Raw genomic sequence first — 22,798 nt, forward strand, 5'->3', positions numbered from 1 at the left:
CTATGCTTTTTCTCTGCTCGGCTGTCACCATGGCAATGGGGAGGGGAGGGGAGATCAGCAATGAGGGAGGGGACATGGGGTGGTTGTTACCATGGCAACAGCATTATCCAAAATGCCAGTGTATGCTGACACTGGCCTTTGTTAGATTCTCTTCCTCTATTCTTTCTGTCTCTTCATCCCTTTCACTCCATCGGCCATCAGCCCAGTGACATCACGGAGGGGAGGGGATTCCTTCAGAGGGAGAGCAAGAGGGTGAGAGGCATAGAGACACATGAGAGAGAGGGACGTGCAGTAGAGTGTGAGGAGGGTCGAGCGAAGAGAGATAGATAGAGGGGCGAGCGGAGGAGGAAGGAGGGATGACAGAGAGCTGAGCAGCATCTCTCCTTTTTCAGACGCTTCGTTTTCTTTTTATTCTACAAGGGGTTGATGTTGTTTAGTATGTCCTCTCTCTCTCGCTGGGCGATCGAGGGACGACACAGCGATGTGCTAAGCTGTCAGTCATGTCTGAGCCTTCTTAACCGTTGTCTCCTGGACATGAGTCTCTGCTGAGCGGCCTCGTCTTCCTCTTTGCTTCCTCTCTGGAGTGTCTTGATTCTCCTGGTTAATTATTCATTCGTCACCTGATCGTCGTCTTTATGTAAGAGACAGAAGTGATGTTTGTGTCTGTGTGGTACGCCAAGAAGATGGGACGACGATTCATCAACAACGTGAGACGAGCCAAGAGACACAGGCAGAGAATGATGGTAGGACCCGCTCCATTCAGTCTGATTGACTATGAGTCTGAGTCTGAACCTGAGTCTGAGCTGGTTAATCTGTGATTGGATGCCGGCGGAGGGGGAGGGGCTTAGGATGGACCAATCACAGTGTAACAAAGAGTTGTACTGACCCCAGACCAGCTCTGGAGGATCATACCAAGACATTAATGAAGCCAAATCTGAGCCATAAATTTGAAAACGAAGTAAAACTAATTGAAACTGAAGCTGAAATACCTGTATTAAAATGCAAAGGAATTGTGTGTAATTGCAGAAGTTTTTCAATTCAAATATAAACTACAATATTTTTTATATTTATTTTTTGCTTTTTAGTTTCAAACCTTTTCTCAGTTTTATTTTATTTAGAGAAAGTATCAACAACTATGTTTATACTGCTAATGTCATAAACATCACCAACGCTCACCCAGAACAACACACATCAACAACCAACACAGATACAAGTGAAGCTAACTGGGTTCTCTAATAATAGTACAGATGAAAGACATCTAAGTGCCTTTACTCAATTTTCACCTGAATGATGAGAATTTTTTGAAATTTCCAGGTGAAATCATGAGGCAGCGTTGTGATTTATATAAACGTACCTTTTAGTTTAGTGATGCCTGATTCTTATGTGATGACCGGTGATTGACAGTAGCATAACCAGTGGTTGGTAATAATGTTATGATCTAAACTGGTTCCTTTATTTTCCATTGGGGGTCCGAACCCCACGGTTCTGACTCCGCAAAATCCCACCCAGCAGTAGTCAAAACCTGCATTACGAAAAAAACGCCCAAAAAGACCCCAAAACATACACACACACACACACACACACACACACACACACACACACACACACACACACACACACACACACACACACTGCATCTTAATAACTTAATTTTTTTTTTGTTTGTTTGTTTAAACACATTAGTATGTAAAAAACATACCCAATTTCAGTATTGCAGTGCTTACAGTGAGCTTTTGACTCATCTCATCAGGACAGGTGCAATCCATTTTGTGCTCAGGCTCACTGTCCCACTTTTTTCTCTATGTTTTCTTATTCTTTCCCCAGTTTGGCATTTTGATGTTCTTTTTAATAACTCCAGGGAAATCACAAGTGGCAAAATGCCCGCAGAGGGTAGGCACTGGTTGGGCACGCACGGCGACGGGTGACATTTTGAAAGCAAAGCACGATAGGCTATCATAAATGTAGAGTAACCAATCAGGTTCTTATGCACAGTGTTGCATTTAATGACCATTAAACCTTTATGTCTGCTATGTTTAAATACTGTCAAATCCCGCCCGACAGCCAAAATTATTAATTCCCAACCAATACATTTTTTTCCTGCACAACACCATAAAAAGTAGCCCAATTGGGCAACACTGCACATAACTCTGAGTCTGATGATACCTGTAGGTGAGGACAGAGTGGGAGAGAGAAAGGGAAAAGCACAACTACTGGAGAGAAAGAGAAAAGGTTAGTTAAACATTGAACAATGATGGGAGGTTATTGAATATTGATAGAGTTAGAAGGAAAACAGAGGAGCTCAGTTTATAAATTAAGTCCCCAGCAGTCTATGTCTATTTCAACTTAACTAAGAGATGGTTCCTGTGACTAACAATCATTGCCAGTGACCTGAACCATCTCTAACTATAAGCTTTAACAAAAAGGAAGGTGTTAAGCCTGATCTTAAAAGTGGAGAGTGTGTCAGCTTCTTGAACCTGAACAGGGAGCTGGTTCCACAGGAGAGGAGATTGTTAACTAAAAGCTCTGCCTCCAGTTCTACATTTAAAGACTCTAGGAACCACATGTAGCCCAGCGCTCTGAGGACGAAGTGTTCTGCTGGGAGCATAAGGAACTATTAGGTCTTTAAGATAAGAAGGAGCTTTATCATTGAGTACTTTGTAGGTGAGTGGGAGCAATTTAAATTCTATCCTACTATATTACAGACAGCCAGTGCAGAGAAGCTAATATAGGAGAAATGTGATCTCTCTTTCTAAGTCTTGTCAGAACTCTGAATTAGCTGGAGGCTTTTTAAGGAGCTGTTAGGACATCCTATGAGTAAGGAGTTACAGTAGTCCAGCCTAGTAACAAATGCATTAATCAGTTTCTCTACATCGCTCTGAGAGAGGATGCTTCTAATTTTAGCTATATTTCTAAGATGAGAGTAGGCGGTTCAGGAGATTTATTTAATATAGGATGTGAAAGACAGATCCTGGTCAAAGATGAAACCAAGGTTCCTTACAGTAGAATATGAAGCTAATAGTATGCCTTCCAAAGTAACTATCTGACTTACAGTAACAGTGTCTCTCTGTGATTTTTAGGGCCAATAATAAGAACCTCGGTTTTTCTGATTTTAGTTCAAGAGGAAGGTTTGGGACATCCAGGATTTGACAACTTTGAATTTTTACTGGTTGATCTGTTTCATTTGGTTCCAAAGACAGATATAGCTCTTTATCATCTGCATAACAATGAAAATTTATAGAATGCTTCCTAATGATATCATCTAGAAAAGACATGAATAGACTGAACAGAACTGGACCAAGCACAGAATCCTGTGGTACTCCAAAGCTAATCCTTGTACATATGGAGGATTTGTCGTTAACATGACCAAACTGGAATCTGTTGAATAAATAGGATTTAAACCATCTTGGAGTAAGCTTGATGAATGTCTTCTCTAATACTGATCATTTTATTAGTGACGTAGTTCATAAAGTCATTGCTGCTGACATTTAAGGTGATTGTGGGCTCAACACAGCTAAGAATGCAGTTAACATTTATCTTGTTAGCCTTTCTAGTTGTCGGGGTCTGTACCTTAGGCTGCGGATCTCTGAGTTTTACCACGGAGCTAACCTCTGATTCACTGCCTTTCTCTTCAGGAGAGCCATTGTGTCTAACGTTGTACATAGAGAAGCTGCAGCATCATCTACAAGACAATCAACCTGTTCATAAGGATTTAGGTGACTGTTCCCCTCTGGGTAGCTACAGACAGAGACATGACATGAGGCAAAATGATGGAATCATCTACTTTAATCTGGCAACAGCGTTGCAGATGTGAATATCTGCTATAGTAAGATTTCTTTTCGGCTGCTGCAAGGTCAATTATGGTAAATTCAAAAGTTAATAAGAAATGGTCAGATTACAGAGGGTTTTGGGTAAGAACTATTAAATTATCATTTTCGACCTCATATGTTAGTACAAGATCGATGGTATAATTAAAACACTGAGTGGGTTCATTTACATGCTGAGTAAAACCAATAGTGAGTAATACGTTAAAAGCAGTGCTGAGACAGTTACTGTCAACATCTACATGAATGTTAAAGTCTCCCACTACAATGATTGTATCTGTGATAAGAACTAAGTCAGATAAGAAGTCAGAGAATTCAGTTAAGAACTTAAGAATTTGGAGCAGGAGGTCGATAATCAATACAAAACAAAACTGGCTTCTGAGTTTTAGAGTCTGGGTGAGAAAGGCTCAGAGTGAGACTTTCAAATGAGTTATAACTATGTTTGGGTTTCGGAGTAATTAACAAATCTGAGTTAAAAATTGCTGCTACTCTCCACCTCTACCTGTACCTCTTGGAACATGATAGTTGATGTGAGTCATTGGAATCGACTCATTAAAACTAACATATTCATCCTGCTGCAGCCAGGTTTCAGTGAGACAGAACAGATCTATGTGATGGTCTCTTATCAAGTCATTTATTAACAAGGATTTAGATGAGAGAGATCTGATATTTAATAAACACACTTTATGAACTTACTGTTACTTTGTTCTGCAAGAGGAACTGTTTTGATGTTTATTAAGTTTCTGGTAAGTCACTCCTCTTTGATTTTTTGTGACTTGTATAGTTTAGGTGGTCGGGGAGCAGACACAGTCTCTATGCGATAACTAAGACTAAGAGTGCGTGGCAGCTGTAGAGAACATGCAGAGAGGCGTGTAAGACTGCGACTCTGCGTCCTGGGCTCCACTCTGAGTTGTCACGGAGTGGGAGGCAAAATGGTCATGTTACTAAAGAGCAGAGAGGCTCCATCCAATGTGGGATGGACGCGGTCTGTTCCATAAGCCCAACTTTTTCCCCAAAGTGCTCCAATTAGCCGCAAAGCCCATATCATTTGCAGGACACCACCTAGACAAGTTGTTTTGTTTGTCTCAGCTGCTGCGGCTGATGATGGACTTGTTGTAAAATTATACATTTTAATAGTTTTGGTTATTGTTTGTCATGAACACTTTTTACATGCGGAGGATAGAATAAACAGCTTATAGTGTAAAACCTAAATATAGTTCTTCACACATTCTTGGTTCAGGGTGCTCTGACAGCACAGACTGAAGCTTCCATCTCCCTCTGATTGTGGATAGAAACTCCTGTCTCAGCTGTTCTGTTATCCTGGTTTGTTCCCTGTGATTGTTTCATAGATGTACAATCACATATCAGCATAGAAATGACTGGACACAGGTCCAGGTCTGCAGCTGAACGCCTGAATCTGCAGGAAGTGATGTAACGACCAGCTGATGATGTGAATGAGATGCTCTGAGAGAAATGTTGTCGCTATGGCTACGGATACAGTTGCCTAGGAAACAGGCCTCCTGGGGGCTGAACAGCTGTAACCACGGCGTTGCTGTGGAGACGAGCAGTGAGAGATGTTGGATGTGGTTTAACTCTTTAATTCTGTGTCTCTACAGATGAACGGATCAGAAGGAGAACTGGAATATGAGGAGATCACACTGGAGAGAGTGAGGAACAACACACACACACACAAACACACAAAGACTCTGGATCCAGGAATAGATCTTCTCATCTGTTTTAAAAACGTTGTGTTTAAAAGCTGATTTATCCCCACAAACCAAACTCCCACTGATGTCAGTTATTTTATCTCTGAGTTATTTTAGGAAGAAACACCAGTGAGTGTAAATGTTGATCAGTGGAGCTGAGACTCTGAAACATAATGATTAAGTTACTTCAGCCTCAGCCTCAGTATTCAGTACACGTAGTATGAGCAGAGGTACATCGCGTTACCAGCTCTTTATATCAGAATCTATAAACCAGCATGACAACTGCAGTAGAGGACTAGTTCATGGGTTTAAATATGAGCAGAGTCCTGGTTATCCTACATCTTTCAGCTTATCCCGTCAGGGGTCGCAGAGGCAAATGAATCGCATGGTTGAGTTGGCAAGTTTTTACGTTGGATGCTCTTCCTGACGCAATCCCAACAGGAGCACTGCGCACTAACCACTGCCACGGCCGGGGCAAACAGTACCAATGGGCATTTTGCCCACTGAAGAACAGATCACCTACATAAATTCAAATAAAAGCTGTTCTTCAACCCTTTGAACTATATATCATTGCTTGGGCTCTTTGGACAGTTAACATTGTAGTTTTCATCACAGCTGTCAGATTCATATTTTTTCAAGATGGCGCCGCATGTGTGCATAGGGTTGTGCAACTACAGGCACTAAGTTAATCACTTTTTCATGTTTTATTATGTTTATCCAACTTTTTAAGTCGGTCTCCGGGGATCCTTTAGGATGCTGCTCCATTGTTTACACTTGGGACCAGCTGTTAGCTCTTAGCCGAGTTTCTCCACGCTGGAAAGCCAGAGATTCCAGCCGAGATACAGAGAAAGCGACAATACTGCAGAACTGGAGTTAAGCGCCGGGAGAGGAAACAGAGGTATAGCCATACATATCATCCCTTCCTGTAGGAAACGTTCGCTCCCTCGCCAACAAGCTGAACGAGCTAATGGCGCTAATGCGTCTGCAGCGCGTTTACTGGGAGCAGCCTGCTGTTTCCCCGAGACGTGGCTCAACCAGGACACAATTCAATTCAATTTTCAATTCAATTTATTTATATAGCGCCAAATCACAACAAAGTTATTTCAAGGCACTTTACAAAGTAAGGTTTAAAACCTCACACAACTAAACCCAACAAATCCCACATAGAGCAAGCATTTAATTTGACAGCAACAGTGGAGAGGAAAAACTCCCTCTCTAACGAGGAAGAAACCTCCAGCAGAACCAGACTGGATGTGGGTGGCCATCTGCCTCGACCGGTTGGGGTGAGAGGATAGAGAGAGATAAAAGCACAGCAACAGCAACAAGCAACAAGAAGCAACAACAGAACATAGGCAGGATGGTTGGACCAGGGACTGGATACAGGCAGGATGGTTGGATCCGCAGCTGCCCATCACAGACACCAAACTTTGAGTCCTATGACACCTGTAGGTGAGGACAGAGAGGGAGAGAGAGAGAGAGAGAGAAAGAGAGAGAGAGCGAGAGGAGAGAAGCACAACTACTGGAGAGAAAGAGACAAGGTTAGTTAAACATGGGACAATGATGGGAGGTTATTGGACAGAGGAGGTAGAAGGAAAGTAGAATCACAGTAGAATCTGAAGCTAATGTTATGCCATCCAGGGTGGCTATCTGGATAGCTTACTGTTACTTTGTTCCGTAAGAGGAACTGTTTTGATGTTTATTAAATTCTGGTAAGTCACTTCTCTTTGATTTGTTTGTGACTTGTATAGTTTAGGTGGTCGAGAAGCAGACACAGTCTCTATGCGATAACTAAGACTAAGAGTGGGTGGCGGCTGTAGAGAACATGCAGAGAGGCTTGTAAGACTGCGACTCTGCGTCCTGGGCTCCACTCTGATGTCACTCCGGACTCTGTTGTCACACCGGACTCTGTGGTCTCTCTTAACGGGTTTAGGCTGGTGCGGGCTGGGGGACTGGCAGTGTTTGTGAACGACAGATGGTGTAACCCGGACCACACCACGGTTATAGAACAGCACTGTAGCAGGGACAATGGACTGGTGGCAGTCAGTGTTCGGCCATACTAGTTCTCCCAGGTGCTAGTAGTCACCGCTTATATCCCTCAGTTGGCCGACGCTGCTGTTGCGTGTGAGCGCATGCGAGCGCGTGCACAGCACCGTGTCCAGGCTGCAGACAAAGCACCCAAACGCCCTGGTTCTCATCTCTGGGGACTTTAACCATGCCTGCTACCCCCGCCACCCTGTCCAACCTCACCCAGTATGTTAACTGCGACACAAGTAAAAATAAAAGCCTGGCCTTCTTTATGCCAACATAAAAAACACATATACTTCTACCCCTCCCCCCTTTAGGACGATCTGATCGCAACCTGGTTCATCTCTCTCTCCTCATTTTATCAGTGTTATCTAATAGTGTCTATTAACAAATCAAAAGCAGTGCTGAGACAGTTACTGTCAACATCAAGTCAGATAAGAATTCGGATAATCCAATTAAGAACTCTGGATATGGAGCAGGAGGACGGTAAACAATACAAAACACAACTGGCATCTAAGTTTTAGAGTCTGTGTAAGAAAGGCTCAGAGTGAGGCTCTCAAGTGAGTTAGAACTATGTTTAGGTGTAGGAGTAATTAATAAATATAAGTTATAAATTGCTGCCAATCCTCCACCTCTACCTGTACTTCTAGGAACATGATAGTTGATGTGACTCATTGGAGTCGACTCATTAAAACTAACATATTCATCCTGCTCCAGCCAGGTTTCAGTGAAACAGATCTATTTGATGGTTACTTATCATGTCAGTTCTCAGCGGGTGTGTCTCTGAGTGGGGAAAATAAGTTTGAAACGTGAAGTGGTTGGTTGTGAACCTGTGGGCGCCTAGCAGCTAAGCTAAGAGGCTCCGCACCACCTAAAGGGACCTGGCTAGCTGGCCTGTTTCTAAGGTGCGAAGCAGAGAGTCTAAGTCTAACCACTCTGCCTCCAGACCTGCAACTAGCGTACAAGTATTACAGATAGCATTATCACTGAAGGAGGCAGAGGATAAGCTAAACATAAAACACACCGAGCACCGAACAGAGCGGGAGGGAGAGGATCAGGGCGGAGCCATAGCAGGAAAGTAAGCTAGGTGCTACGCTAGCAGAGAAAACACTAGATAACAGTAAAGATTAGCAGGACTATATATATACACACACACACTCTATTCTCACCCTCCGCGGGTGGTCTCATCCACTTTCCAAGCTCGGGTCCTCTACCAGAGGCCAGGGAGCTTGAGGGTTCTGCGCAGTATCCTTGCTGTTCCTAGGACTGCACTTTTCTGGACTGAGATTTCGGATGTTTTTCCAGGGATCTGTTGTAGCCACTCCTCCAGTTTGGGGGTCACAGCCCCTAGTGCTCCGATCACCACAGGCACCACTGTGGCCTTCACCTTCCAAGCCTTCTCCAGTTCTTCTCTGAGCCCTTGGTATTTCTCTAGTTTCTCATGTTCCTTTTTCCTTATGTTGCCATCGCTTGGTATTGCCACATCCACCACTACGGCTTTCCTCTGCTCTTTATCCACCACCACAATGTCTGGTTGGTTCGCCATTACCATTCTGTCAGTCTGGATCTGGAAGTCCCACAGGATCTTGGCTCGCTCGTTCTCTACCACCTTGGGAGGTGTTTCCCACTTTGACCTTGGGGTTTCCACTCCATACTGCGCGCAGATGTTCCTGTATACTATGCCAGCCACTTGGTTATGGCGTTCCATGTATGCTTTGCCTGCCAGCATCTTACACCCTGCAGTTATGTGCTGGACCGTCTCTGGGGCCTCTTTGCACAGTCTACACCTTGGGTCTTGTCTGGTGTGGTAGATCTGGGCCTCTATGGCTCTGGTGCTCAGGGCCTGCTCCTGTGCGGCCAGGATGAGTGCCTCTGTGCTGTCCTTCAGCCGGTGGTACATCCCGTGCAAGGGCTTGTCCTCCCATGATGGTCCCTCTTCCAGCATCTCATCCTCTGTTCTCCACTGCCTGAGACATTCACTCAGCACGTCATCTGTCGGGGCCTTATCCTTGATGTACTTCTGGATCTTGGATGTTTCATCCTGGATAGTGGCTCTCACGCTCACTAGTCCTCGGCCTCCTTCCTTGCGGCTAGCGTACAGTCTCAGGGTGCTGGATTTGGGGTGGAACCCTCCATGCATGGTGAGGAGCTTATGTGTCTTAACATCTGTGGTCTGTATCTCTTCCTTTGGCCACCTTATTATTCCCGCAGGGTATCTGATCACTGGCAGGGCGTAGCTGTTTATTGCCTGGGATTTGTTCTTGCCATTGAGCTGGCTTCTTAGGACTTGCCTTACTCGTTGGAGGTATTTGGCTGTTGCCGCATTCCTTGTTGCCTGTTCAAGGTTGCCGTTTGCCTGTGGTATTCCAAGGTACTTGTAATTGTCCTCAATGTCTGCTATTGTTCCTTCTGGGAGTGAGACCCCTTCTGTGTGGATTACCTTGCCTCTCTTTGTCACCATCCTCCCACATTTCTCGAGTGCGAATGACATCCCGATGTCCGAGCTGTAGATCCTGGTGGTGTGGATCAGCGAGTCGATGTCTCGCTCACTCTTGGCGTACAGCTTGATGTCATCCATGTAGAGGAGGTGACTTATGGTGGCCCCGTTCCGGAGTTGGTATCCGTAGGCAGTCTTGTTTATTATTTGGCTGAAGGGGTTCAGACCTATGCAGAACAGCAGTGGGGACAGTGCATCTCCTTGGTATATGCCACATTTGATGGATACTTGGGCAAGTGGCTTCCCATTGGCTTCAAGGGTGGTTCTCCACAACCTCATCGAGTTTGCAATGAAGGCCCTTAGAGTTCTGTTGATGTTGTACAGCTCCAAGCATTCAGTGATCTATGTGTGTGGCATTGAGTCATAGGCTTTCTTGTAGTCGATCCAGGCTGTGGACAGGTTGGTGTGTCGCATTCTGCTGTCTTGGGCGACTGTTCTGTCTACCAGGAGTTGGTGTTTGGCTCCTCTGGTATCCTTACCAATGCCCTTCTGTGCTTCGCTCATGTATTGACTCATGTGCCCACTTATCTTAGCTGCGATGATGCCTGACATGAGCTTCCATGTTGTGGAGAGACAGGTTATTGGCCGGTAGTTGGATGGGACTGTACCCTTTGAGGGATCCTTCATTATCAGGATCGTTCGCCCTTCGGTTAGCCATTCAGGGTGAGTCCCATCCCTTAGCAGCTGGTTCATTTGTGCTGCCAGGCGCTCATGGATTGCAGTGAGCTTCTTTAGCCAGTAGGCGTGGATCATGTCAGGGCCAGGTGCTGTCCAGTTTTTCATACCTGAGACTCTATGTTGGATGTCTGCCACTGTGATAGTCACTGGGTTCTGTTCAGGGAGGTTGCTGTGGTCTTCCCTCAGATCCACCAGCCACTGTGCATCACTGTTGTGTGACGCCTCCCTTTCCCATATGCCCTTCCAGTACTGTTCAGTTTCCAGCCTTGGTGGGTCTGCTCTGTTGTTATTACCCTGCCATTGAGAGTACGCTTTCGCAGGTTGTGTTGCGAACAGCCGGTTTATTCGTCTGGCTTCGTTATCTCTGGTGTATCTCTTTAGGCGGCTGGCCAAGGCTTGTAGCCTTTGCTTGGCAGTTTCGAGTGCTTCAGGTATGGTCATCTGGCTGTACCTCTTAGGCATCGGTCTTTTCATTGCACCTCTCTGGGCCTCTGTCATTTGGCTCACTTCCCTCCGAGCTGCCTTGATTTTTGCCTCCAACCTTCGTTTCCATGGTGGGTATTGTTTCTCATGGCTCCCATGGCTGCTCTTATAGCCAAGCACCTCTAGGATCACTGATGCTGAAGCGTATATCAGCTCATTGGTTTCCGTGATTGTTGTGGTAGGGATCGCTCTCAATGCTGCATTCACATCTTCCATGAGACTTTGAGGTGTCCTGGCTCCCCCTTCCCGTAGCATTTGTGTTGTATCTCGTCAATTTCAAGTTGTGATAGCAGTTGCCGTTTGTGGATGTTGGAACACTGAGCTACTAGTTGCTTCGCAGTCAGCCTTGAATGTGGGTTTCTCCGTTCCCATTCGCCGCACATTCTTTGCATGTAACCCCTCTGACTAGGGTTACTTGAGTAGTAGCCCACTTCTCGCCAAGGTGCTCTGGTTCCCCAGCACCTGAAACAGACCTTGTTAGACCGGGCGACGTCTGAGCCGGTATCTCATGTGGTTCATTGTGATGGTACTTCACTTAGTCGTTGTAGTGGGGTGCGGTGTTGCCTGTTCAATCTCGCCATGATCTTATCTTTCAGGTCAGTCGCTGCCTCGCTCAGCGTATCTGTGCTCATTGGGGCTTCGTACCCAATTTCCGGTTGGGGAGATGGTGGAACCTCCCCTCTAACCTGGCGTCCTGGCTCCCCCTTGCCGTAGCATTTGTGTTGTATCTCGTCAATCTCAAGTTGTGATAGCAGTTGCCGTTTGTGGATGTTGGAACACTGAGCTACTAGTTGCTTCGCCGTCAGTCTTGAATGTGGGTTTCTCCGTTCCCATTCACCGCATATTCTTTGCATGTAACACCTCTGACTAGGGTTACTTGAGTAGTAGCATTCCAACAGAGCCTTGTTCTCGCACCTCAGCCATTTCTTTCTTGTTCCAGTAGCCCACTTCTCGCCAAGGTGCTCTGGTTCCCCAACACCTGACGCAGACCTTGTTAGACCGACACACACTCTATTCTCACCCTCCGCGGGTGGTCTCATCCCCTTTCCAAGCTCGGGTCCTCTACCAGAGGCCAGGGAGCTTGAGGGTTCTGCGCAGTATCCTTGCTGTTCCTAGGATTGCACTTTTCTGGACTGAGATTTCGGATGTTTTTCCAGGGATCTGTCGTAGCCACTCCTCCAGTTTGGGGGTCACAGCCCCTAGTGCTCCGATCACCACAGGCACCACTGTGGCCTTCACCTTCCAAGCCTTCTCCAGTTCTTCTCTGAGCCCTTGGTATTTCTCTAGTTTCTCATGTTCCTTTTTCCTGATGTTGCCATCGCTTGGTATTGCCACATCCACCACTACGGCTTTCCTCTGTTCTTTGTCCACCACCACAATGTCTGGTTGGTTCGCCATTACCATTCTGTCTGTCTGTATCTGGAAGTCCCACAGGATTTTGGCTCACTCGTTCTCTACCACCTTGGGAGGTGTTTCCCACTTTCACCTTGGGGTTTCCAGTCCATACTCTGCACAGATGTTCCTGTATACTATGCCAGCCACTTGGTTATGGCGTTCCATGTATGCTTTCCCTGCCAGCATCTTACACCCTGCAGTTATGTGCTGGATCGTCTCAGGGGCCTCTTTGCACAGTCTACACCTTGGGTCTTGTCTGGTGTGGTAGATCTGGGCCTCTATGGCTCTGGTGCTCAGGGCCTGCTCCTGTGCGGCCAGGATAAGTGCCTCTGCGCTGTCCTTCAGCCCAGCCCTTTCAAGCCATTGGTAGGATTTGTTGAGATCAGCCACTTCAGTTATGTTCCGGTGGTACATCCCGTGTAAGGGCTTGTCCTCCCATGATGGTCCCTCTTCCAGCATCTCATCCTCTGTTCTCCACTGCCTGAGACATTCACTCAGCACGTCATCTGTCGGGGCCTTATCCTTGATGTACTTATGGATCTTGGATGTTTCATCCTGGATAGTGGCTCTCACGCTCACTAGTCCTCGGCCTCCTTCCTTGCGGCTAGCGTACAGTCTCAGGGTGCTGGATTTGGGGTGGAACCCTCCATGCATGGTGAGGAGCTTTCGTGTCTTAACATCTGTGGTCTGTATATCTTCCTTTGGCCACCTTATTATTCCTGCAGGGTATCTGATCACTGGCAGAGCGTAGCTGTTTATTGCCCAGGATTTGTTCTTGCCATTGAGCTGGCTTCTTAGGACTTGCCTTACTCGTTGGAGGTATTTGGCTGTTGCCGCATTCCTTGTTGCCTGTTCAAGGTTGCCGTTTGCCTGTGGTATTCCAAGGTACTTGTAACTGTCCTCAATGTCTGCTATTGTTCCTTCTGGGAGTGAGACCCCTTCTGTGTGGATTACCTTGCCTCTCTTTGCCATTAAGAGTACACTTTCGCAGGTTGTGTTGCGAACAGCCGGTTTATTTGTCTGGCTTCGTTATCTCTGGTGTATCTCTTTAGGCGGCTGGCCAAGGCTTGTAGCCTTTGCTTGGCAGTTTCGAGTGCTTCAGGTATGGTCATCTGGCTGTACCTCTTGGGCATCGGTCTTTTCATTGCACCTCTCTGGGCCTCTGTCATTTGGCTATATATATATATATATATATATATATATATATATATATATATATATATATATATATATATATATATATATTGCTCCTTGGGCAAGACCCTTCAAGCTACCGCCTACCTCATATCATGAGAGACAATGAATCACATGAGATACCGGCTCATCTTCCATGAGAAAGTCTCATGGAAGATGTGAATGCAGCATTGAGAGCGATCCCTACCACAACAATCACAGAAACCAATGAGCTGATATCTGCTTCAGCATCAGTGATCCTAGAGGTGCTTGGCTATAAGAGCAATCATGGGAGCCATGAGAAACAATACCCACCATGGAAACGAAGGTTGGAGGCAAAAATCAAGGCAGCTCGGAGGGAAGTGAGCTAAATGACAGAGGCCCAGAGGGGTGCAATGAAAAGGCCGATGCCCAAGAGGTACAGCCAGATGACCATACCTGAAGCACTCGAAACTGCCAAGCAAAGGCTACAAGCCCTGGCCAGCCGCCTAAAGAGATACACCAGAGACAACGAAGCCAGACGAATAAACTGGCTGTTCGAAACACAACCTGCGAAAGTGTAGTCTCAATGGCAGGGCAATAACGGCAGAGCAGACCCACCAAGGCTGGAAACTGAACAGTACTGGAAGGGTATATGGGAAAGGGAGGCGTCACACAACAGTGATGCACAGTGGCTGGTGGATCTGAGGGAAGACCACAGCAACCTCCCTGAACAGAATCCAGTGACTATCACAGTGGCAGACATCCAACAGAGAGTCTCAGGTATGAAAAACTGGACAGCACCCGGCCCTGACATGATCCATGCCTACTGGCTAAAGAAGCTCACTGCAGTCCATGAGCGCCTGGCAGCACAAATGAACCAGCTGCTAAGGGATGGGACTCACCCTGAATGGCTAACCGAAGGGCGAACGATCCTGATAATGAAGGATCCCTCAAAGGGTACAGTCCCATCCAACTACCGGCCAATAAAACCTGTCTCTCCACAACATGGAAGCTCATGTCAGGCATCATCGCAGCTAAGATAAGTGGGCACACGGGTCAATACATGAGCGAAGCACAGAAGGGCATTGGCAAGGATACCAGAGGAGCCAAACACCAAGTCCTGGTAGACAGAACTGTCGCTGAAGACTGCAGAATGCGACACACCAACCTGTGCTCAGCCTGGATCGACTACAAGAAAGCCTATGACTCAATGCCACACACATGGATCACTGAATGCTTGGAGCTGTACAACATCAATAGAACTCTAAGGACCTTCATTGCAAACTCGATGATGTTGTGGAGAACCACCCTTGAAGCCAATGGGAAGCCACTCCATCAAATGTGGCATATACCAAGGAGATTAGTTAGATAAGAAAAGGACTTATGCAATTGGCACAGTGTTATTTTTTTTATTTAATTAATACATTTAACCATAGCATTTAACCATTGCATTATTACTGTTTTTGTGATTTATTTAATCAGACAGGTCAGACAGAGTGTTAGCATTTTCTGTGAAATTAAGGGGATATGCAAAACCTATTTTAGGAAATACATACAGTATAAATAAGAGCTCAGGGTGCTACTCTTTTAAAATAATGAAGAAAGCGCTACATACTCTACAAACACTGATGAAGCTTGTGTACTGTAGTACAGTTGTTGATATTTTGTTAAAGGCAGAGGCTTCTCTAAGTGTCACATGAGTCTTGAATTTAAATGAGTCCAGTCAGTGGATTTGAGAGACTGTGAAGCTCTGATTGCCCATGCTCCCTGAACTACACACCAAAGTAGTGCAATAAGTGGAAAGGAAATGACATGTGGGCTTGGTAACACATCCCAGTGCATGGTGAAACCGTTCTGAATCTGAGATTGTAACATGTGTTCAGGGAAACTCTGGCCTGGGCTTCAGCATCGCAGGAGGAACAGACAACCCTCACATCGGAGATGACCCGTCCATCTTCATCACCAAAATTATCCCTGGAGGAGCCGCCGCCCAGGATGGACGACTCAGGTAGATCTGGTGGATCCCTGGACCTGTAGAACCTCTAGAACCCCTGGTCTGAACCAGATACACATCCACCCACTAACGTCTCTCTCTATCCTTTCAGGGTGAACGACAGCATAGTGTTTGTTAACGATGTGGACGTCCGTGAGGTCACGCACTCCTTCGCTGTGGAGGCACTAAAGGAGGCGGGGCCTGTCGTCAGGCTGTACGTCCTACGGCGACGCCCTCCCAGTGAACGCATCACACAGATCAAACTAATGAAAGGACCTAAAGGTAAGAAAGAAGAGGAGACAAAAAGGAAGAAAAGGAGGAGAGGAAAGATACGAAAGGAGGAGAAGAGATTACAACTTATGTTTCTGTTTAAATGATTATACATGATTGATGATTATAGTTCTGTCTAAGTCTACAATTCTCAGCTGCTTTCTAAAAGTTGAGAAAGGAAGAGGAGGATTCATGTGTTACCCTTGGCCCTCCTGCTGAACACTGAACATTAAAGTAGATGTGAGTAATATCTGAACCTACCTCAGGTGAAGTTCTGGTTCTGGTTATGTTTGGTCCAGGTCTGGGCTTCAGTATAGCAGGAGGTGTAGGGAACCAGCATGTTCCAGGAGACAACAGCATCTACGTCACCAAGATCATCGAGGGAGGAGCCGCTCACCGAGACGGTCGACTGCTGATTGGAGACAAGATCCTGGCTGTAAGTACTAAGAGTAAGTACTGTAAGTACTAAGAGTACTCAGTACTGTGAGTACAACAGTCAGTAGTACTCACAGTATTCTGTGTGTACCTGGTAGTACTGAGTGCTACAGTTGGTTGTACTTACAGTACTCGCTGGGTGTATCTGATAGAACTCAGTATGTCAGTAAGTAGTTCTCAGTACTTACTGCCTGTACCTGGTAATACAGTCAGTAGTACTCACAGTATTCACTGTGTGTACCCAGTAGTCCTCTCCAGTCTGACCTCTCCTCCTCAGGTGAACCACGTGTCTCTGGAGGACGTCCTGCATGAAGACGCCGTGTCGGCACTGAAGAACACAGGCGAGGTCGTCTACCTAAAGGTGGCCACGCCCACCTCTCAGTACATTCATCCAGCTGATCGGTACAGCCCCCCCGACTTGACCAGCTGTACGTACAACAGAAGATAAGATAAACTTTATATATCCTACAGTGAAAAAGTATCTGGAAGAACTTGACTTTATTCATGTAAAAACACTCAGATCGGTAGTGACAGATTAAAACACTTACAAGATATTAAAAAATAAAGGACAGTAAACAGCCTGAATGCTGAGTGTACGTACACCGTCTCCGTGACAACACAACAAACTCCATGTAATTCACTGCTTTTATAATTTATCAGACGCTTCGCTGATAAACTCAGCTGTATCTGACTTAGATCGTCCAGCCCGTCAGGTCCATCTTGCAGATTAAAGGTGTTTCTCTGTGATCTCTGCAGCCTACATGGAGCCTGACTACATGTGCGAGTACCCACAAGCCCTTCCTCCTCCGTCGCCACGGCGATACTCACCCATTCCACGTGGCATGATGGGAGAGGACGACTACTCCAGGGAACCTCGTAGGATCTGTGTGCAGCGTGGGTCCACAGGTCTGGGGTTTAACATCGTCGGAGGAGAGGACGGAGAGGGAATTTTCATCTCCTTCATCCTCGCAGGAGGTCCAGCAGACCTGAGTGGAGAACTCAGGAAGGGAGACCAGATCCTCAGTGTGAGTACAAAGATCCTCAGCTTAAGTAGAAACCAGATCCTCAGTGAAAGTCGAGACCTGCGGCCTTGTGTACAAAGACTTTAAGATTTCCAACTAAACTTGGCATAATTAAAAAAAAATAAACTGCATGAGAAGAAAAAAGTCTGGATGTATCAACCACTACTAAGCACGAAGCACGAAGAATGTTTTTTGTAAATTCCAGACAACAAGAAATTGAGAACATGAATGAGTTGCAGACTCCTCCCGTGACACCCTCCATATAAATGTTATAGTTTGTCTTTTTACGTTATAGTGCGAAGTTTCAAAGCTGCACATCCATCTTTCTGAACTAAAAAACTGTTTCCTGCTGTGATTCAAGAGTCCAATCTTGAGTCAAAGCGTTTTCCTTCCCGCTCTTACACCATGTGCTCAATTAGAAAACTTTGGTACCAAAATCCTTCACTCACCACAACACAACTGGAGCTGATTAACAAACAATTACTAAGCTGAAAACACTGTAAAAATTTAACACACGAGGAAGAGAAGAAGGAGAAGGAAGGACAAGGAGACAAAGAGTCTGGGATGAAACTGGAGCCAATGTAGTTGTCCTGTAGTTGACCACATCCTCATCCATGGTGACTACGAGTGCGGCCACATCTGAGTGATCACCTCGTTCAGGCCATGTAAGAAGCTGCTTAGACATATTTGTAGACTCATGCCAGGGGTGAATGAGGCCCCCACTGCCTGGCTAGGGCTCGCATGGACATGATGCGGATGAGAGTCTCTGAAAGATTTGGCTCGTGAGTCAAAGTAGGGAATAGTGTTTATAGTTCAGAAAATTTGGTGTGCTGCTTTAAAATGGACTTAGTTTTAAAAATTGGTTTAAAGGTTCGGTGTTTAATGCAATCACCTACATAAATAAAACCTTACATATTATGGCTAACAAGTAATTTGTGTGTCTTTTAATATTGTTGGAATGACCCGTTTTACTTTCTGGTTGGCATTTACATTGATGTAACTGCGTCATTGTGAAGGATGCCTAATGCTAACATAACATGAAACACCTTGGATTAACAGTTTCTTAGTGTTGCCAACTGACTATAGCTATAGGAAAGTTCTTACATCTGTTTGCATGGATAAGGGCGTACGCCATGTTTTCAAATGTAAGTTCCCTTTTTATACATGAGGCCCCTGATCCTCAGCGTGAGTCATGTGAATCAGTCTGACTGTGTGTTCAGGTGAATGGTGTCGACCTCAGGTTTGCGACACATGAACAAGCAGCAGCAGCTTTGAAGAACGCTGGACAGACAGTCACCATCATCGCCCAATATCGACCTGAGGGTGAGAGCACACACACACACACACACACACACACACACACACACACACACACACACACACACACACACACACACACACACACACACACACACACACACGTGTGGTAGTGACCAGCTTTAACGGTTGCCATCGCAACCTTCCCTCTGCAGAGTACAGTCGTTTTGAAGCCAAGATCCATGACCTGAGGGAGCAGATGATGAACAGCTCGTCTGGGAGTCTAAGAGCCAACAGAACCTTCTACGTTAGGTAACGATAAAACCTGTGGAGACATTTGGAGGAGCTGCTTTAAGTTAAACTGAGTAACTAGAAGCATCTGTTACCCTGTCACCGTATGCAGGGCACTGTTTGACTACGACAAGCAGTGGGACTGTGGAGTCCTCTCTCAGGCCCTGGACTTTAACTTTGGGGAGGTCCTCCATGTGATAGACAGCAGTGAGGACGAGTGGTGGCAGGCCAGAAGGGTAAACCAGCAGGGGGAACTAGAGGAGCTGGGATACGTGCCCTCCAAGCACAGGTACCGCACGATACTGCAGTACTACTGTGGGACCAGTACATGTTACTGTAGGACAAGTACACACATTACTGCAGTACTACTGTAGAACCAGTACATGCACACTGCAGTACTACTGTAGTACCAGTACACGCTGTAGTACTGTAGTACCAGTACATGCATACTGCAGTACTACTGTAGTACCAGTACACTCTGTGGTACTGCAGTACCTCTACACACATACTGCAGTGCTGCTGTAGTACCAGTACACACACTGTACTGGACCAGGTGATGGAGGGAGACCTGACTTGTCTGTGTTTCAGGGTGGAGAGGAAGGAGTGGTCGCGTATGAAGAGCAAAGGTGAAGCACAACAAACAAACACACAAGTAGAATAGAATAGAAAAGATTACTAGAATAGACTCGACCGTTGGTTAACGTGTGCTTTCTCTGCAGGTCGAGAAGGTTTCGTCCACAGCTATGAGCTCGTCACACAGATCGAAGGTCAGTGAAAGGATGCTGCCTATAAAGGCACCCTGGGAAATGTAGTTCTGCCCAACAATTAACATATAAGAAAAACAAACCATACATCGTTTACTGTTTGGGGCTGATTGATTGAACCAGTAATAATTATATCTTTGGCACAAACCAAAGGATCAGAGGTTGAGTCCATGGTTACAGCTGCTTCACTGATCATTTCTGTGATTAAACTAAAAACTGTGTTCAGGTCGGTGTTTTTGTTAGTGGAGTGATAGAAACACATGATCTTTATCTACTGAGAAACCAAAGATTCCAAAAAATTGTACTTTACACAAAGAGACCTCAAACAGTCTGAATAGATGTAACCAATGTTTTTCTCTCTAGTCGACTACGCTCGTCCCGTCATCATCCTGGGTCCGACCAAGGATCGAGTCAACGACGACCTACTGTCAGAGTACCCAGACAAGTTTGGTTCCTGTGTCCCACGTACGTCCTCAAACCATGAAGTAGAAACCAGAGAACCGGCAGGACGTCACAGATTTACATCTCTTCCACAGACACAACCCGTCCTCGCAGGGACTACGAAGTCGATGGGAGAGACTATCACTTTGTGGCATCGCGAGAGCAGATGGAGCGAGACATCCAGTCCCATCGGTTCATCGAGGCCGGGCAGTACAACAACCACCTATATGGGACGTCGGTGCAGAGCGTGAGACAGGTGGCCGAGCAGGTGAGTTCAGTTGGTTACCTTGGAAATGACTGATGTGGAGATGTGGTCTGATGGATTCTACAACACTATCACTGCCACTGTGAGTCACAGTAGGTCTGAGGTGTAAAGAGAACACAGTGATGGAAAAGAAGAAAGATTGGTTCACACACACAGATTCGATTACGCATGCACGCATCTGGTTACGCACGCACAGATCAGTTTATGCGCGTACCTATCTAATCTGACCCTAATTTGACTCCATAGACATGACCTCTGACCTGATGAAAGTCTGGATGTTGCGGTTCCAGCTGATCCCTCAGTAGATGTGACTGTGTATGTTCATGTGCGTCCTCCAGGGTAAACACTGCATCCTGGATGTATCAGCCAATGCTGTACGGAGGCTTCAGGCGGCTCAGCTTCATCCTGTCGCTATCTTCATCAGGCCACGATCTCTGGAGAACATCCTGTAAGTCTGAGTTCAGAAGGACCGAACCTGCTGGTGATGCTGGTGCAGATGTTCACTGTGTGTGCGTGTGTGTGTGTGCGCGTGTGTGTGCGTGTGTGTGTGTGTGCGTGTGCGTGTGTGTTTGTGCGTGTGTGTTTGTGCACGTGTGCGCGCGCGTACGCATGCATGTGTGCAGGGACCTAAACAAGCGTCTGACTGAGGACCAGGCCAGAAAAGCTCTGGACAGAGCTGTCAAACTAGAACAAGACTTCCTGGAGTGTTTCACAGGTAACAAGATGAACTTGACTATGATGCTGGACCTTTTCCAGGTTTATTGACATCATGTGTTTGTGTTTATGTGCAGCCATCGTCCATGGTGACAGCTTCGAGGAGGTCTACCACCTGGTCAAAGCCGTCATCGAGGAGCAGAGCGGTCCCTACATCTGGGTCCCGACCCGAGACAGACTCTGATCCGCCATTATCTGTTTATGGGTCCAGACATTTGTCCTGCTATGGGAAGATGAGTGAGCTGAGCGGCTAGATGGTTGCCACGGAGACCATCACAGGTCGTCTCTCCACAATTCAATATTGACTCACTAACAATAATGTCAGTGAACTGAGGACATAGTTCAGTATTTATATGATCCTATTTATTATTAATTTATCTTCATTTATTCCTGTAATGTGTAAATGGTGACTGTGAGCATGTCGTATCATTAAGACTCGTGTGGCTGTAAATAAAATGATGGGGCTCAAACACACAGTCTATTCAGGGCTTAAAGTATCAGACAACCACAGGACTACAAATCCCATAATCCATCTCTGCTATGAATGCATTGACCACAACGTGCTTCACCCCCATACAGCTCACAGAGCTTTATATTCTGACAACAGCACCACCCGTCTGTTTACTGGGACCAGATGTTGGTCCATCTGAGCTGCACCAGGTCTGGAGCTGGTTTGTTTTTTTAACAAATTGAGACGTCAAGGTGGTGAAACAACCACATCCTCTATGATTTGGACCCACATGCACCTGTAACAGTTTTCCTTTTCTTCTGGATTACAAAGCCCGCAATCCTGTGGCTGCTGGGTCAGTTTTTAGGACCTGCTGTATCTGTGTGGACTACACCCCCTCCCTACATGGACTACATCACCCAGCTGTGGTAGAGGGTCACAACTAGTGAAGGTCTAGTGCTGGGTCAGTGCTACTGGTACTCCTTGATTCAACTACAGGACTCCATTACCCATAGTGCTTTGGGAGACCTTACAGCGAATGTCATGTGAGTGAATGTGTTACCATGGCAAACGCATCTGATCCTGAATCCAACATGGCTGTTGCTGCTCTCAAAACCACTTCTGATGGTTCCAGTGGGCTTTTGGACTGAAATTCAGGGTCGTGTGACTAATTATGATCATTATTATAATAATCTGATTTACTGATGATGTGACGTCATCACAGACACTGAGGTCGTTTTCTCTGAGCACTGACACAAACCCACTTTATAGAACTGCAGTATATCTGAGTATTTATTAACCTGACACAAACAGCAGCACTGACACCGACTTGTTGTATATTAAAATAAATTAGTTATAAATGAAATTCAGCTAAAATAAATTCCTTATAAAAGAATGTGAAGATTGTCTGATTCATCTTTCTCCACAACACAATCAAAGACATCATACTTCAGCTTCTCTGTCCTGTAAAATCTAGGATAGCTTTCAAAATTCTTCTTTTACTTCCAAAGGTCGGTGAATCAAGCATGAGTGCTGAACTACATTGTTCAGCAACTGATCAGCTGTTTAAGAATGAGCTGGTTCGTCGTAAGGAAGAAAGAAATGTGATTTGTCATGTTTTACATTACTGTTACGACTT

General features: G+C 45.8%; 1 protein-coding gene across 1 annotated transcript; it reads left to right on the forward strand.

The window, feature by feature from the left end:
* The first annotated feature begins 338 nt into the window (after nt 1–338).
* LOC114866919 (disks large homolog 4-like) lies at nt 339–22,555 on the forward strand. The gene is made up of 17 exons (XM_029169173.3): nt 339–743; nt 5,438–5,488; nt 15,644–15,768; nt 15,866–16,035; nt 16,323–16,459; nt 16,736–16,886; nt 17,215–17,483; nt 18,701–18,803; nt 18,953–19,049; nt 19,141–19,317; nt 19,617–19,654; nt 19,748–19,795; nt 20,156–20,257; nt 20,329–20,501; nt 20,837–20,946; nt 21,122–21,213; nt 21,290–22,555. The coding sequence occupies exons 1-17, from the start codon at nt 654–656 to the stop codon at nt 21,394–21,396; spliced, it is 2,040 nt and encodes a 679-aa protein (XP_029025006.1). The 5' UTR covers nt 339–653; the 3' UTR covers nt 21,397–22,555.
* The last annotated feature ends 243 nt before the right edge of the window (nt 22,556–22,798 follow it).

The sequence above is a fragment of the Betta splendens genome, chromosome 2, assembly GCF_900634795.4.
Source record: "Betta splendens chromosome 2, fBetSpl5.4, whole genome shotgun sequence".
Taxonomy (NCBI): Eukaryota; Metazoa; Chordata; class Actinopteri; order Anabantiformes; family Osphronemidae; genus Betta; species Betta splendens.

What these genes read in the sequence shown, in the direction of transcription:
- LOC114866919 (XM_029169173.3), top strand. Translation starts at nt 654, where the DNA reads ATGTTTGTGTCTGTGTGGTACGCCAAGAAGATGGGACGACGATTCATC. An exon ending in GACACAGGCAGAGAATGATG is followed by an intron (nt 744 to 5,437) that starts GTAGGACCCGCT and finishes GTGTCTCTACAG; the next exon opens with ATGAACGGATCAGAAGGAGA. An exon ending in GCCCAGGATGGACGACTCAG is followed by an intron (nt 15,769 to 15,865) that starts GTAGATCTGGTG and finishes CTATCCTTTCAG; the next exon opens with GGTGAACGACAGCATAGTGT.